At 36.7% G+C, this 18412-nt stretch overlaps 1 protein-coding gene across 1 annotated transcript in view; it reads left to right on the plus strand.

Annotated features, from left to right (window-relative positions):
* The first annotated feature begins 270 nt into the window (after positions 1 to 270).
* The window catches only part of LOC143702989 (uncharacterized), a 29131-nt gene continuing 10989 nt past the window's right edge, over positions 271 to 18412 (plus strand). The window contains exons 1-3 of the mRNA XM_077196980.1: positions 271 to 624; positions 7517 to 8313; positions 15174 to 15338. Coding sequence (XP_077053095.1) covers positions 546 to 624; positions 7517 to 8313; positions 15174 to 15338 — 1041 coding nt within the window. The 5' untranslated portion in view covers positions 271 to 545. The remainder of the gene's footprint in view (positions 625 to 7516; positions 8314 to 15173; positions 15339 to 18412) is intronic.

Here is an 18412-nt window from a genome sequence, read left to right on the forward strand (position 1 = left end):
TCAAACCCATGTTTGTACAATAACAGTATGCTAATTTAATGAGGTGGATTCCTTGAGCAATGTCTTCTGAGAATAAATCTTATTCATTGGAATATGATTGCACATTTTCCAACTTCTCCCAGTCTCTCTCTCTCTCTCTCTCTCTCTCTCTCTCTCTCTCTCTCTCTCTCTCTCTCTCTCTCTCTCCACACGCACACAAAGGTTTCTCCGGAGTCGTTCCCCTCCCTCCATCTGGCAGTCCGTCACCCCTCCTCCAGCTGCTGATGGTCTACTCATTCTCCTCAGCGAGAGGACAGCACACACACTCCTTCACAACCAGCCTCCTTCTCTCACACACACTCGTGTATGAAACGTTTCCAGCAGTATGTTCTAAACTGGATATACCACGAGCAGCACAGATTTCTGGAACATTTGAACAATTTGAGCACTCAGTTAAGGAGAAGGAAGATCAAGGAACATTAAGGTATGAGGTGTGCTTGAATAAGCCACTGAGGAGGGTCTTTTCCTCTTGACACCGAAAGCTACTGAAGTTTTGCACATCAACAATGAGTCTTAAGAAGAGGAAACCAAGCAGGGTGTTCAGCTGGCACAAGTCTTTTGCTATCCTTGCCCCTTGGAGAAAAGGTAAGTTGTGTGACTCAATATGTGATCTTATGCTTTGAAAACATGAAGTGTCATTGCTTCACTCAGTCGGCTCCGTGCAACACCTGGGTTTGCAGCACAGGTAGTAATTTGTCTGGCTGAGGTGTTGGAGGATGTTTAGAAAACGGTAATTTGAACTCTGAGGTGTTATCTGCTTGGTTGAACATGGTAAGTGTTATCTTCAAAGAAACATTAATTATCATCAGATGAGTTCCACAGGTAGTTGGGCTGATGTCATTTCAATTAAGTTAGCTCTAAAAGAGCTCATATAGAAAACCCACAAGCTTTAGCCACAGACTTTATTATATATACTGTGTTGTTTTTAACTGCAGTTGTAAGTGTTGCTTTGGTGTTAACTAGAAAAACATGTGGCAAAACAAGGGGCAGATTTGTGTTTAATTAGTAAGAAATTCAAATCAAACATCAGCTTAATGAAAAACAATTTATAAGCCATTTGTTTGGTTTTAGTGTAAATTACAGAAGCATTTTGTCTAGACTTTAAATTATGCAATTGTAATAGTGATTGTTCAAGCTAGGGTTCTTGTTTCAGATGCCTTTCATATAACCAGAATGTTGAAACAGTTTATGAACATATAGCAAAACCTAACATATCAATAGTATAAAAAATGAAATCGAGAAATTAATTGAATTCATAATCTGTTTCTATTCACTGTAAAAAAAAATATATGATCAATAAGCCATGACAACATATGTTTTTAAAATAAGTTAAGCAATTTTTTACTTTTTTTATAGGTTATACAAGATTCAACTCAGTTTAATGTAATTTAAGTTGAAATGACTTAAACATCCAAGTTAATTGTAAATTTAAGGCAGCAACCTTTTTTTAGTCTATCATCTTTCTATTGGTTTCTGGGCTTATAAAGCGTCAGTACATTTGTATTTCAAAAGAACTAGAGAATAAAGAGTTTTGTGTAATAGTTTTTGGTTATAATTGGAACCTTGCAAAACAGACAAATCAATGGGATTGTCTCTCATGTGAATGTTTATGTCTTTTATAGACTAAATTAGTTTAATAAGCAGCTGTGATTCTCAATATATGACAGTTTAGATGATCAGTGTTACCATAGAGGAAGACAGTGAGAGGAGAGAGTCACACAGGTGTTTCAAACTCAAGCAAAACTCACATAAGAAACAGAGTGATATCAGATGTGAATTTTTTAGTGGTGACAGATTCTTGAGAGGGGCTCTTCTCCTCTACTTGAGTTATATTATACGTGACTCATAACTGCAACCAGGCACAGCTGCACTGAGTCGAATTCTTCATGCGTAGGATCAGCCAGTGTGTGAAATCACAGACACACATGACTCAGTCAGGTAAAACGGATATGAAGCTGTCCTAAAGGGACAAGATGAGAGATGTCACCATTATTGTAGTGACATTCAGATTGGGAGGGTCTCACAGAAAAATAATTCTTCACTGTTGTTTGTCAATTCTGCATTACTTGTACCTTGATTTTGTAAGTAGAAAATCAAATCTTACTCTCTCAAAAAAAAAAAGGGGGTGGGGGAGAAGAGTGGGGTGAGTTTGCCTGAAGGCTTGACTGATGTTACTGCTCCCGCACATTCTTGCCTTATCCTAATACTGTTAGATAATGAAAGACTGGGCCGTTCAGCTCACATTGATAATGTGCTTCTGGAAAGACTCCTTAGGGTCAAAACCATCGCCTTGGTGGAGCACAGGGAAAATGTTCTGGCATTGTGATGAGAGAGAGACAGAGAAGTGTGAGGCACTAAAGGTCTGCTGGCTTTAGATTAGGAAGAAGGGGGGAAAGGTGTAGGGCTGTATTTCACACCTCATCAAACCTGACATCTGGCCTCTGTCACCTTCTTCAGCAAGGAGCAATTCAGGCAGAAAAGTCAATGGATTACAACTTTATTTACAATCTGGGAATCGTGAATGTGCGGTTTGCCTAAAAGAAATTCACCTCAATTACGCTAGGGTTTTTTGGGTGTTTTTTTTTTTTAATGTTTTGCCCCTCGTGAAAAAGAAGTGCACTTGATTGTACTGAATTGCACTTGTAGTGTACTTCAAATCTTAAAAGTATATATTTTTAAAAAGCTATTCTTGCAGATAATGAAATAAAAGGCAACTTAAGTGTATTTAAGAGTACTGTATGTTTCGTGACTGTTTTTTAACACACTTTAGTACACTTTTAAAAAATGCTCTAATGTCAAATTAAAAGTTTCTCTTTATAGTACATTTTAGATCATTGTTTTAATAATCTTTTTCCAAGTTTTAAAGTACACTTATATTGATTTGTTGACTAACATACTAAAGCACTTTTAGTGCTTAGTGTTACATTAAAACCAAATTGCAACTTCATTATTACAAATGTTTATCATAACAAATATATTTAAATATATGACATAGAAGTTTCAATAGAAATTACATTAATGTATTTTACCATAAATTCTTGTCAGAACATACTTCAAAGACAATATTGTAATTCTAACGTTACATATAAAGATTTAACTTAAAGGGTTATTTCACCCAAAAATGAAAATTCTGTCATCATTTACTCACCCTCATGTCGTTACAAACCGATAAGACTTTCGTTTATCTTTGGAACACAAATCTTAAAATTTTCTGAAGACTCGATCGCTATGATGAACAGATCAAACCTCATTGGTTCTTGCAGAAGCTCAAACATGCTGCGTGACACGAGAATGAACCTCACTGATTCTCTCACGTCAAGCGAACCTGTTTGAGTTTCCGTTTACCATATCTGATGTGTGAGTTGATGAATGTTTTTATGTTAATAAAAGTCTAAATTCAATCTGTTCATCATATTAAGCGATTGTGCCTCTTCAGAAAATTTGGAATAACCTCTCAATTCACATGGATTAGTTTTACGATCCTTTTATGAACTTTTTGAAATGTCAAAGTGGTAGTTGCGCAGAATGTCAATGGAGGCACAGAAATATCTCAGACTTCATTTAAAATATCTCCATTTGTTTGGAACGACATGAAGGTGAGTAAATGATGCAGATCTTCAGTTTCCATTCAACCACTCTAACGGTATTATTTAGCACAAAGGGTGAAAAAGAAGTTAAATGTTTAATATAAAAAATGAGAAATAGTAATACTTATGCAAGTCTTGTTTATTTATTTATTTATTAAATATAATATATAGGTTACGGTGTTATGGCTTGTAAGGCCAGAACTTCAATGCTATGTTAAAACAGTCCTAGCAAACCGATTATTAGCTTATGTGCTCTCTGGGTCATTCATGGCCACCCATGTGCTAACAGGGTTCTGACATTCTCCTGGCTGTAAAAATAGAAGACCTGCCCTGGCCTGCCTCTGACCTCTCCACCCATAATCACAATGGATGTGTCTGCAGACAAGACCGTCCCACTATATACTTATCCCACTGCATCCCCGAACAATACTGTCAAGTAGCTGAAACTCATTTAAAAAAAATGCTGCACTTCAATTCAACAAAAGCTGTGGGGTTTTTTTTCTTCTAAGAACTATTTTTGGTTTACAAACGAAGATTCCTAAACAGAGCTCACCTACCACATTCAGTATGCTAAGTTTACTCATGAAAGTAGACTAAATTTATGTATCCAAGACCATTTATCAGTCATGAGCAGTAAATCAGTGAACGTAATATTTATGGCAATGAACACCCTTATAATTATGATAAAATTGGGTGCCTGCATATGGCTTTAGTTGCATGTCATGTCAGACGTGATGATGTAAAAAGAATTGATGAACCGGTTCAGAGAAATGAATCAGACTTCCCATCACTGTCAAGAGTGCATAGCTGTATATCATCATACTGACTGATGATACTGATAATGTCAGTTAAACTGAGTGTAGGCTCTAATTTTGTGTTAGTAAAGCAGAACTCACAAACATAACAGTGTTGAAATGTGGTAAACATGAGTGCGTGAGGCCAGATGGAGTAAACATGTTCTTGTCGAAGCTTGTGAATTCTTCACATTTCATCCCTGTGAATGTTTCTATCGAGGACCTTTAATGATTCTCACATTCTTCATCTCAAATTAATAGCAGCAACTTTTGGTTATTGAAGTAGACTTTTCAGGACAGATAATTGACACAATGTGTTTTGAGTGTCTCGCAAAATTCTTCAAATTAAATATTTATTAGACTTGCCTTAAAATCATCACTGCCCTATAATATCCATCTGGAACATATCAGTGTTTTTACCTACTAAATCTACATACAGCTGTAAAATACACTGGAGCAGATGATTCCAGGATTCTTGAATGTGAACAGAGTACTTTATCAGCTCAAACATTTGAGAAACTTGCCAGTTGTACACAGTGAAAAACATTCTCCGTTGACCTAGAAGAAAAACACTACTGCAGGTGGCATGTGACCAACAGTGCTGCTTTAAAAGAGAGAGAAAAAAATCAGTGAATAAGAAAATATGCACAAAGCAACCTCTAAAGATTATGGAGGCCGATTTCCGCCACACAAGGAAAAGAAATCATGCAATGGTAAATAATGAAATTATGGCATAAAACGTCTAAACTATGAGATACTAAGTCATAATTTTGAGATAAAAAGTTGAAATTACAACATACTCTCATATTTGTGAGATAAAAGATAAAATTTCTTACATACAAAAGTTCAAAATAGTTTAAACTGTGACATGAAAAGTCAATATTATAAATGATGAGATATGGAGTTATAATCATAGATAAGAGATAAAAGTTAAAATTATAACTATAACATAAGTCAAAATTATGAGATAAAACATAATAATTATTACATAAATGAAAACTCAATTTTTCATGTTATGACTTTTTGCTCAATTTCCTCTTTTTATCTCACAAATATGACAGCATATTGTAATTTCGACTTTGTATCTAATAATGACTAAGCATCTCATAGTTTAGACTTTTACGCCATAATTTTCAGTACAAAATTATGACAAAGTATCATGATGGACTAAGCATTTTGTCTTATGTGGCTTCCAAAGAAGACTGACAAAGACTGTCTGCAAAATGATGTGTCGATATTCCTATAGTGTTGTACCTGCCTTTCACTCCTGAAATAATCCCTCATCAGATATTTGCAGCCTCCCGAGTGATAAGGACCAGAAATATGTGGGGTTCCCGCCAACACTATCATTGACCTGTTTTTATTTTGAATGCATTATACTCTGCAGAATGAAGGACCTTAGCATTACTTACATTCCTGGCTGCCAGGGGCTAGCGAGGACTTTTTGATCTCTCTTTACAAGCGGCCACGTCTGAGCGATGTTAATTGAAAACCGAGGGGGATTTAGATGCTGACTACTTGCCCCTACTGAGTGGCATCAACAATGTCCCACCATCAGCAGTTCTGTAGTCTCAGTTGGAGAGCACAGGTATATGAAAGACTGACCCAATGGGTCTGTCTAATAGACTTGTAGAAGTAAATTAGCTCAAATATTATTCAGGGCCTCACATAGAGAACTTCAATTACTGTATGCTTGGGTTTCATGTTGGGACTGCTTGTAGGTAATTATCTGACAATATAGGCTAATGTTTTTTTCAGTCTCTCATGTTTCATATTTGTATGGCATGGTGTAGCCCTCTGCAGTAAACTCTGATTAGACTAATGCTGCTGTATTTCATGGATGTTTCTTCAGATATGTTTATAGTGTCTTCTTGCACTGATCACGGACAGAAACATCACCGTTCCTGGAAACTTGAATCCACCTAGTTAGCAAAAAAAGGATTAGAGTAATATGAAACAGGACCTATTTGTTCAACACGATATCATGAAAGTGCGTATGTATAGCACGAATTTTAACTCTTGTGCCATTCATATGCCAAAAATAGTTTTTGCGTGCAAATGATATGCACTGTAAACCCATTGGATATGATTAGGGGTGTGGAGTGTGTGCGTATTGCACACTATAAAGTGTTTATCATATGCACGCGAAAACTGCATATCATATGCATGCAAAAACAATTTTTGGCGTATAAATGGTACGAGAAATTTTATGTTGTAAGATTTGTTTGTTTTTTCGTTTAGATTAGATACAATTGAACAATGAAGTCTGTTTCTAGTTGATTTTACACAGGAGTTACTGGAGTGCAGGTGTTGTGTACACACATGGGTTTATGAGAAAGGACTGTAAAAACACAGGAACTGATTTAAATGGGAAAAAACCTGGAGCAGAACCAAAGGTGGTATGACCTCACGTAATTGAAACACTATCAGTGTTTTCACAGTTACTATCCAATCTGAAAAAAAGATCATAAATTATTTTCTCTTAGAACACATGGGAGTGCTTATTATTAAAAGTGACACAAAAACACTCTATCGAGCTGGGAATGGCTAAAGTGGCTATTATTACTATCTTTTTCAAGGCCTCATGAAATAACTTAGCCTACCATATGATTTCTAACCTAACATTGTTTCGGTGTGAAGAGTATGTCAAACTTTGAGGTCAAGGCTAAAAGCTAATTAAAAGCCAATTTCCTCACAGTATGTAAATTAGTGAAGCATTTCCTTTGAAAAACAATCAGAATGAATATCCTGTGAATCATCTAATTAACCATTTATTTCCACTCCACTGAGAGCTTCTCATCACACCTCTTCCTGACAATCAAGATAAAAACAAAACAAAACAAAACAAGAGATAACAAATAAATTTTTTTAAAAAACCTAAAAGAGAACTGTACAATATATATATATATATATATATATATATATATATATATATATATATATATATATATATAATTTGTCTTATTTCTATAAAATACACACTTCGAAATAACTTTAATTGGGATAATGATTAGGGGATTTTATGAATTGGTGGTATTTTATGATTTTAATTTTGTGAAAGTACAAATTATTAAAATGTTTTTATTTGTTTTGCAGGTAAAGGGGATATTGTTTTAGAGAATGAAGTTGTACTAACAAAAATGAAGCTCCTCAACAACTTCCCTGAGACACTACTAAATGGTGAGGATTCCATTTCAACCATCTCCATTTCAATGTCTGAGCAGGATAACAGAGAGCCTCTCCAGGCTGATGAGGTGATCTCCATCCATAGCGCTGCTCCAGATACAACTGTGACTGATCTATCTTCAGACTATCTATCTTCGATTTTTGCTGATTCTGAGCTTCAAAGATTGTATAAATTTGAATCTGAGGACTCTGGGGTAGAGATGACTAGTGGAGCAACTTCTCCATCCACGCCAACTGGTTCAGAGCAAAGCTTTGTGGTCCACAGTAGAGGGTCTTCATGTGACTCTGGCGACCTGAACTCTAATGTACCTGCTGACAATCCTCTTGAAGACAGTTCAGTCTTTTTGGAAACTGAACAAATGTCTTGTAAATGTGATGAACAAGATACTCTTACCATTCTGGGAGACAGAAGAGAGGATGAGAATGCTGATGATGATTTAATAGACCTGATAGCAGATTCAGAGAGGTCCGAGGACAGAACCCTGAGGAATACCATGGAGAATTGTGAAGATGAAATTGAAATCATATCGGCACAGGTGGAAATAACAGGCACTGCAATGGCCGAGGACACAATGTCAATGAACCATTGTTCTATTGAAGCTTGCGATGGCGAAACAGGACCTGCATTTCAGCAACAGCCTTTGAGGAAAAGCACAACCAGCGACAGCTTGGATGAGTACATGGAAGAGTGCTGCAGGCTAAGTGAGGTAGTCATAACAGTTTACATGTCTTTGATTGTTATTTACGTGACATCATAAAGTTATGTCTGCTTTTATATAAACAACAATGGTCAACGATATAGCAAGCATTTAAATGTGATATAAACAAGAACATTTACCTCACTGCTATGAATTACACAGCATTTATTGGGAGAATTATGTTTATTATTAGTCTTTTTTAAAGATAACGTATTTTTAATGAAAATCAAAAACAAAGGCGTGTACTGTAAAAACAGTTACAGATATGTAGAAATGTATATCAAATAGAAGTAAACATCTGAAATGGTGTTTATCTATTTTACTGGAAAACAAGGCAAAAACACTGATTAAGAGATCAGCAGTCTAAATAATGTCTTTGAAATTAAGTTGTTTCATACCCCAGTGAAAATCAGAGTGAAATGCTCTTCCTGTCAATCAAGTTCACAATGATCGTTTACCACTGCTAAACACAACATAATATAATGCTAATTGCATCCAGAAGTTAAGCACGTCATTGACATTATGTGAACTGAAAACAGTCCTGGGTTCTTAAAATGTAAGATACAAGTGCAGAATGTGAAATTAAGCTGTTTGAGAGATTACGACTAATCTATGATTACGAGTGTCAGTGAAATGTTCATTGTGAGCATGGTAAAATGAATAGCTTCCGTTTACAGTTTAGAAGCACACACATATCCTTTCTCATTAGTCGTAATGACGGTCTTTCCACAGCTTGACGTCATCAGCTCATCACTGAGTGTGTATCCTATGCCCAAAAAGGAAAACAGGATAAAAGCCTTCCTGTCAGCAGTGTTTCCGTAGAATTTTTTTTCTTTGTAAAGAAACGGCATCTTTTAGCATTTCTGCTGATTTGTAAATATTTTTCCCCACGAAATGAAAATATAGCACACAAAAATGAGCACACCTCAGCTCACTTCCAAGCAGCACTTAATATTCATATTATTATTTATGTATTTGGTTAGTCTACATACAGTAAGTGATTCTCAACTGTTATATATTTTAAAATAAGTTTAAAATTTTGTTTTGGAGACACTCAAAGCAAAAGCTTGTCTTTACTAATGCTAAATGCAATTGCTGATTACCACCGTAGCAGCCACAAAAGGTCATTCAGTGAGATCGGATCACTAGTGAACGACACCAAATACAAGTGTAAACTGGGTCTAAAATGTTTTGAGCTTGTCCACTTTCGACCACTTCCAGTTAGTCGAAAACGGGTTCAAGTGGATCGCTTCCATATGGAAACGTTTATATGGTCGAATGTGTTCGAACAGCCTCAAAAGACCGACAAAATCTCTGCCTACGGACTTAATGAGTAAACATTATGGGAAGCGCACAAACCAGACGGGATCTTAAACTTTGCCGGCTGGAGACCCAAGTTTGATTTGAAGACGAAAAATGTACCAAGCACTATGTTCTCTCACCATTCCTGATTTCTAACACACACTCAGTGTTCGCCGTTGTCTTGCGGCTTCCAGAGCAGAAGGGTGATGCTCTCCATGTGTTTTTCCGTCGTCAATGGGCGCGTTCATATGTAAATTGCGTGAGCTTATTTGTTCCATTAGATCGAAAGATATGGAAAAAAAATACATACATTTACCGGCCTATAAACCCTCCCCTCGAAGAAATCAGGACAGAAGTGGTTTAAAGTAGACAAAAGACACGTATTAAAATGCCAGTGGTAAACTGGTGTCTCCCTCGTCTACTTTTGATCTGATCGACCAAAACGCATCTTAAAAACAGGCATCTTAATAACAGGGCCTGAGATGTGTGCTGGAGTACAGTTTTGAGAGCTGAGAGGATGTTCTGCGGGGTGTGCTCTACAGATCTCTCCCCTTTAACGTGGCCGCCACATCACACATCACACAGCACCTGTTCATCTGTGTTGAGAGAGCATGCAGATGGTTGAGTCGATTACAGCTGCAACAGCCAATGCAATGCCTCCCATCTGGACTGTTTCCCTCAGTCCACCATGCTCGTCCAAGCCTCCCTGGATGCATCAAACAGGTGTCAAATAGCTCAAATTACTCACATATTTATCCAAATAATGCCTCTTTGATAGCTCCTAGGTCTTTTGGTGGCCAGTGACTGGACTTTTTTTTTTTTGACGAATGGTCGACTTTATGGGAGCTGCGATGACAGGTAGCCAGGGCGGTAAACTCGGCCCTCATCATCACCTGTCACCACAGCTAATAAGCTAATTCCCTTGCCTGTTAAATGGAGCTCTGTGGCCTGAGGAAGAGGATATTGAAAAGGGACGATGAGCTTTTTTCCCATCCGCTTCAAACATGGCGACTTCAAAGGGCTTCCCTCCTCCTCGTTTCTAATCTGATTTGTTCCCAACTTATGAGGGGAGGAAGGATACAGAGCTATAGTGAAGATTTAACTGCACAGCAGGTGTATGCCAATCACAATAGACTGATTGTTTACTTATATTATATCATATTTTCTGCACTTATTTAGGGGGAAATTGAGCAAACAGTTCTACGCTTTTAAAGGGATATTTTACTCAAAAATAAAAATAAATCACTTAATCACCCTCATTGTCATTCCAAACCTGTATGACTGTGTCTTTTGTGAAACACAGAAGAAGATGATTTGAAAAATGTCTCTGTTTTGGACTCATTTAGACACAATTGTTTTTCTATGTATTTTTTTTTAAAGTCTGATGGGGTAAACTGACTGAACAATAAGATATGACTATTGCTAATTTCTAGTGCTACCCAGTGCACACTTTGTACACCCCACATTTTGAGCAGATGCCGAAAAATGTCAAAGTTGCTATTAATAAACCCTTTATACAGCCATAACTCAAAACTGCTTGTAACTTATTATCTGTAGATTAAAGCATAATCAAATTAGACAAAATATTTCAGAAATGAATGCACAGGGGATAGATGGTGTACAACTTCCAGTTCTGTGGAGTTCTGTGAGCTCGAATAATGTGTGGCCCTGAGCAATCAGATATGGACCAGCGAAGGGACAGCTTGTAGAAAGGGGGCCATTCGCAATATTTAAAGATGGCATTGGGAATTATAAAAACATGTAAAAGAGATTTAGACTCTCAAATGCATGTGTTCGCCTGGTTGCTAGCTAGCTTGAATATGTTAGTCTCTCTGTACGTGGTATAATGGGACATTAAAAGCATTTTTGAGTCTCAGTTGATGGATGTGTGGAGCAGAGCGAAATATGGTATCAGGGAGGAATGAAGACAGCGTAATTGCTGTTGCCCTTCTGGAGCTCCTCAGCCACCCCCAGGACAGCTACAGCTGAGGAGTTGAATTCCGTAACACGTAAACACAGTCATAACGCCAACATTTCCATAATGCAAGTGTTAGACTTTAATCTAATGATAGATGAGGCGTGGAGACTGGCGCTGTGTGTGCCACATCTAGCCTCAAACTTTTGGCTGGCACTCCGGAATGTGACGTAACAGGTCGTGACACTTTTAGGATTTTCAATAGTTTTCAGATACACAGAAAAACACAGGATATATCAACACATCTAGCAGGATGTCTTTGGATAAATACACAAAGCTTGTTTTGTGAGAGATCATATCAGCCAACAATATTAGTTCTCAGCTTTGTTTAAGGCTCATAACCGCAAGTACAATAAATGAAAATATAGTGCTAACTTCAAGAAGAACACAAGCACCATGTATCTCCCTCAGGATTTAACAGTATCACCTAAGGGCAATGTACTGGGTTGTGATGGGCCGTAAATGAATCTTTAGAAAAAAACAAGTGAACCTAGAATAATCGTCTGACTCTAGAGGAATTATGCATTTTGTAGTTTTACAACAGCTGTTTCCATCCACCTATTTTATGCACATTTTGGGATATTGCATAAAATAAAACATTGCATGGAAACGCCAAGATGTGCATAAATTTTAAAAATGCACATAAAAAACATACGTGTTCTATTGATTTTTATCCAATAAAAAAACATGCACATAACTACGATGTAAACACATTTACCGAATAAATCCCTTGATGTGCAACAAAAAACTCTGAATGTGACTTTGCCTCAACAGAGGATGTGATTGGATAACTGGACTAACCAGCGGAAACATCGCATCACATTGAACCAAACGCATCGCACAGCATCTCAAATGTTGGTTTGATCATTCTGAACAAATGATCAAATGACAAAGTCTGTCATCTGAATGATTTGGTTAAATTCCCTCTCAGAAGCATCTCGCATGATCACGTTCCCAAACACCAGCATCTGAATACAAGATTAAATGCGTTTATTGCACTTCGTCTGCGCATTTAAGATTTAGGATAAAAGAGCCAGTATTTCTTCCCCGATTGCAGCAACTTCCATTTTTGTTACAGATGTTTTGCGCCAATTTCCAAGGAAGTTACAATTTTGTTCTCTCTAAATCTCATCTAATCAGCTTCTATATCTATATGTTGAACTCACCATTGTTTTCAATGTTCTTGGTTACCACCATAAAAATCCATATACCTTTTCCTATATCTCTGAATACACATCTGGTTCCTCATTCCTCTCCAGTGGTGTCACATTTAGTATTGCTTTAAAACAGACCCAGTGAAATATTTCAAATAATAAAGGATTATTTTCTCAGACACGCCTGAATGGGTTTATAATATCTTCCCTCATATACAGAGCTTACATAATTAGAAAAATATTGTTTTTGCAATCCAACCCAGAGGCATATGCACAATTGTTTTCCCCAGTTTGTTTTGATCTTCAGTGTACGGTTTAAAAACCACATCCTCACAGCAGAAAGAGCTACCCCATCAATAACCACAACGTCACGTTTAAGTGTTAACAGCTTTATAGAAAATCATCTCCATGTTTTTTTTTTTTTTGTGTATAGGAAAACATTCCCTGCTTTGTTTCAGGGTCTGTGCAGAAACGCAGATCCTTCACATTGATAAGAGAATCAGGGGGAGAAAGGGAGTGGTGCTTTCCCAAACATTAGTGTCTTCCCATCTGCTGGGTCACTAGGGATCCTGGGCAAGGAGAAGCAGATAAGATCTGTCATGTGTCTGCAGTCATAAAGGCCTGGAACAATTACTTTCCTTTGGCTACCCCACATCATCAAACATTAGTGCTGGTTGCTGCTTTATGAGAGAGCACCTGGTTGTGAGCCACCTGTCTACAAATGCGTAGAGAAAGATTGTAGTTATTGTACATGATCTAAGCAAGTCCAAGCCTGAAAGAGCCTCAAAGAGACACTTTCATAAGTTTTGTTTACTTTAACAAGGTTTTGTATAATTTTTGGTGAAAAAAGTTATAGAGTATAAGTGGACATCAAATTAAATAAGAAATGTCTTATATGATCCATCTAAATCAAATATGGAAGTGTGATAGTGCAGTGTTACTAGAGAAGCATGAGAAAAGTTCATGTTCAAGGGATCAGAAGCGTGACCTGCCGAGGATCTCACACTCTTTCTGAGGAAACGAGTGATGTCAGCTCCTAGTATTTCATGTCTCCATCATGTCCTCTATTGTTTAGCCCCTGTGTTTCCATTAATGCTGGAGTTTGGGGCTGGATTGGACGCAAGTGGCACGGAAAAGCTTTCGGGGTGGAAAAGCCAGAGACCTGAACTCACATCCTGCTTTTGTTGGGACACTTTTTGGAATGTTGATGATTGTATAAATATTTGTTCAAAATTTCCTTTGATTTTTTTTTAAAAACGTGAGCATCTGCAGCTACAGCCAAAGATGGAATGATGAGTCAACAAATAAACAATAGGAACCGGATCTAACAAGTTTCCTAATGATAAATCTCACATTTAAAATAGTTACCTTCAGTTCCAAAAGCTAAAGAAAATTCAAGCTTTCAGTTGTGTGGGGTCCAAACACTTGAGACTTGGATTTGTTTTTTCATAAAGCCATTTCATAATGTAACAATATGTTTGCACACAAAGTTGCGAATTATGTTTCCATCCACAAATGGAATATCGCATAATAAAGCTACGTTTCCATCCAGTGAGTCGAAGAGAACAAAATCGTCACTTCCTGATAAACTGGTGCTAAATATCACTAAGAAAAGTAGGAGAAGCCACTGTATATAATAATACTCATATATAATACATTTCTTGCATCTCAGGGCGTGCAGATGAAAATCTGCCTGTAAAATAAAACATTTTTAGAAGTTATACACATCTTGGCATTTCCATCCAGCAGGTTTTAAGCGATATCCCAAAATGTGCATACAATAAATAGGTGGATGGAAACATAGCTAGTGTCAGTATTGGTTAAAAAAATGAATGATGTACAGTTGTCCAATGATAGCTGGTCTCAGGAATGTGTCAATTTGTTTAATGAAATGCAGCGGACTAGTTGGCAAACTCTATTTTAGACCATCTTGTTTGTCTTGTTTCCAGAGCTGTGATAAATCCTTTTAACGATTCCACTGAGATTGTAAAAATACTTTTAGTGTTAAATAATGAGTGGAGATCATGGTACTTATGTCATCAGTTTAAGACCTTCTGGTTCACCTGAACACATGCAGTTGTTCTTCTGGACTGATCTTTATCAGTAACTGTGGGAACATTTGCTTTGCTCTGTGCTCATTAGCCCTTCAAATGAGCCATTGGCTTTCAAACAATAGGATACAGTTCACACTGTTCTTGTTGACTTATTTAACAAAAGTTGCTTAACCCCCTATAATGTACATAAACATCTCGGGTAATCCCCTTATTTAGAGCCTACCTATTGTCCAGAGAGGGGTGGGGGGTCCTTACCTAAGGGAACAGTCCCAGCCAGCGTGAATATGTTTACAGCCCCCATTTTTACATTGATGTATGAAAATTGAAATAAAATTAGTAGTTAACCGTAATGATTTTTCTCTCTGTCTCTGTCTTGACAACCAGGTGAACCAGGCCAATCAGTCCAACCCACTGGGCTCTGGACTGGGGTACCTAGAGCACATTTGCCAACTTATAGAGAAGATCGGTCAGCTACAGGAACACAACCTCCGACTACAGAAACAGATCTGTGGCCTGCAGAAGGATGGCCGAGTAATCAAGACTAAAGAGGTATCAATCGCCTGCCAGCATTCATCTTTACAAGCTTGTGCCAGAGAATAAAAAAAGTGTAGCTCAAGTTTACTTCTCAATTTGAAGCTGGTTAAAGACATTGCTGTACGTCTGGGTTTGAAAGATTACGTCTTGGAATTATAACTGGTTGTAGGTCAAAGCCCCATATTGATGCCTGGGGCAAAGGATTATTGATTCATACTGCGTCAATGTAAATCCAGCTGTTTTGAGTGGGGTTTAGGGGCTTTCAGTCATGACGGATAAAAGTGTATTTAATAAACAGAGCTGCTGGGTTCAGCCCTTTTCGACCCGCACACAGATGGGGTATTCGTTTCAAAGGACCTGATGTCCCCTCACATGGATTTCATTTGTTTTTATGCGTCCCATGTTGACATTATTCAGGACGAAAGTCTTTTCCTGTGTCTTTGTTTAGTGGGTCATTGAGAGAAGCTCTCTCAGTCATGAAATGCATTTTGTTTGATGATAGGCCTGATTGAAAAGCAGATGAGCATTAATATATACCTAACAAAAATAAATTTGCTCAACAAAATATAGTTAAAACATGGTAGACAGAAAGGTTTATGTCAGGTCACACTTTAGATTAGGGTCCAATTCTCACTATTAACCAATTATTAACTATGCCTTTTACCTCAATAAACTCCCTATTACTGCTTATTAATAGTTAGTAAGGTAGTTGTTAAGTTCAAGTATTGGGTAGGATTATGGATGTAGAATATGGTCATGCAGAATAAGGCATTAATATAAGTATATAAGTAATGTAAAGGTTTATATAAGGTTTATAAGTACTTAACAGCCACTATATTAATAATATGCATGCTAATAAGCAACTTAATAATGAGAATTGGACCCAACACTAAAGTGTTACCTCATGTCATTTAGCAGTTATTTACTGCAAAATGCCAACATGTGAATGAATTCTGGTAAATCATAAAGCTGTTCAGATTCAATTAAGTTAGCAATGTGGAACCCATAAAAATCTGAACTCAGCAAACGTGCTTGAACAAGAACAAGTGTGCATCTGGCTTGAATGTTATCAGACAAACGCTACAGGAAAAACATAACACTTTTACAACGTTTTGTATAAAGTTGTGGATGTTTTTCTAACATGTCGGCCTTTGTTTTTCCCTTTGGATTCGTACCTCTCCTGAATTAGGAACATAACTCCAAAATATTGAGACCAGGAAGGGAGATTGTCTTTGCTAAATGCGATGCAAGTTAGAAAGCTGGGCGCAACCAGAAATGGGATAAAACCTATATTAACTCTTTCCCCGCCAGCATTTTTAAAAAACGTTTACGAGACCCCCAAAATACTTTGTTTTATGAAAATCTGAACATGCATTAAATCAAAAGAAAGAACAGAGCAAACACTTTTGCTTTAATAAAAAATAAATAAAAAAACACACCAAATACCTTTGCTTTAAAAAAAACATACAAACAAACACCATTTTACTCTAGCTTAATGCATTTTTTTTCCATAAAATAAGTTTCATACAAAAAGCAACCTTTTGAACAAAAAGCTGTCCGTATCGGTCATCGGATTCAGAATTATGATCAAACATAGATGGAGTAGATAGCTTCCATCAACACCCCAAAGCTTACACATAACCCTTCATGGGTCAACATTTAATTTGGTAACGTTAGGCGGTTTTGATTTATATGTGGTTTAATGTTTGATGATCGAATTAGTTAGTTCAAAGTATTTTGTTTTTGTTTTTTAATGACTTTTTTACTTTTAATGAAAGTGACATTGACAAAATCTATAGGAAATCCTAGTGGGCCCTAATGCTCAAAATAATTAATTGGTTAGAATGAGGTTAACCTAAATTGAAAAATTAGTTCAATCAAATGAACTTTTATGAGTAGCTAGAAATGTATTTTTGTTTTGAGTTCACAAAACTGACACATTTTAAGTAATCTGAATTGTTGATGAACTTAAATTTAACTGAAACGGCTGGGATTTCTATTTTACAGCATGCTTTGCCATGACACACGTAGTTGTAAGGGAGAGTAAATGTTCAAATTAGGTGTTAAATAATGTTTTTTGTGCAAGATTTATGTTAAGTGGGTGATTTAGTAGTGTTTTATATTTTGCTGTGCTAATTTAGATGTTCCTTTCGGTTGTATCTGGTTTTTTTTGCAAGTTAGGAGCCATTAAAATGTATAAGTACAAAATAAAAATCTGCCAGTTTTTTTTTTACTTAAACTTTGAATTTCTCAACTTAAAACAGTTGACGTAATCAGTTACATCAAATTTTTTGAGTTTTGCCAAGTAATGCTTCTACCGTATAACAGTAAAAATATGGACAGCCGGGAATATCCGCCAATGGCAGGGAAAGAGTTAAAAGGAAAATAATTGAAAATGTCCCAAATTTATTAATGACATTAATTTATTTATTAATTTTAATTATGTATTTTTAAATATTTTCAAAATAAAATCAGTAAATCACGGTATATCAAATCCTGTACAATACACAAATCCTTGTGTGCTTAGTGCAGCAGCAATTGAAACTGCTATAGGTTGAGAGAATACTTTCATTGTTGTGGCAGGTTTAAATTTCATTTGGTGTTCTTGCTTTTTTCTATTACTGTATGTGATGGAGGATAAAACCCATTTTTATAATTCCTGAGTGAAATTTGCTAACGTATTTAATATACCCTCCCCTTTGCCCCAGTCTCTTCTCTCTAGTCCTTTGCTTACCGACTAAAAGGCTGTGACAGTATATTGCGTAGACGTCTTCCTGACCTCTGGATGCTGTGCTGTTGGATGAGAAGAGTTTTGTTCATGGTTTTTCAGAGAGTCAACTCTAAACTGGCTCTGTCAGGTCGGGCCCTGGGGCCAGAAAAGACTTTACATGGTCACAGTGAGTGAGCTCAGTGGGGGCCTGCTTTTCAAAGTCATAAAAGAAAGCACGAGAAAATGAGGGGCAAAAGAAAGGAGGACATTTTAAAAATGTTTTTTTTTACAGAAACCATGCATGTGTGCTTGCATGAAATATTTTTGCCTTAGTTTTAGGTTTGGGAATCACTTTTTCTCAGAACTGGTTCCATTTATT

This window comes from Siphateles boraxobius, unplaced genomic scaffold (assembly GCF_051911475.1).
Source record: "Siphateles boraxobius isolate OS27281-9 unplaced genomic scaffold, OSU_SipBor_1 37, whole genome shotgun sequence".
Taxonomy (NCBI): Eukaryota; Metazoa; Chordata; class Actinopteri; order Cypriniformes; family Leuciscidae; genus Siphateles; species Siphateles boraxobius.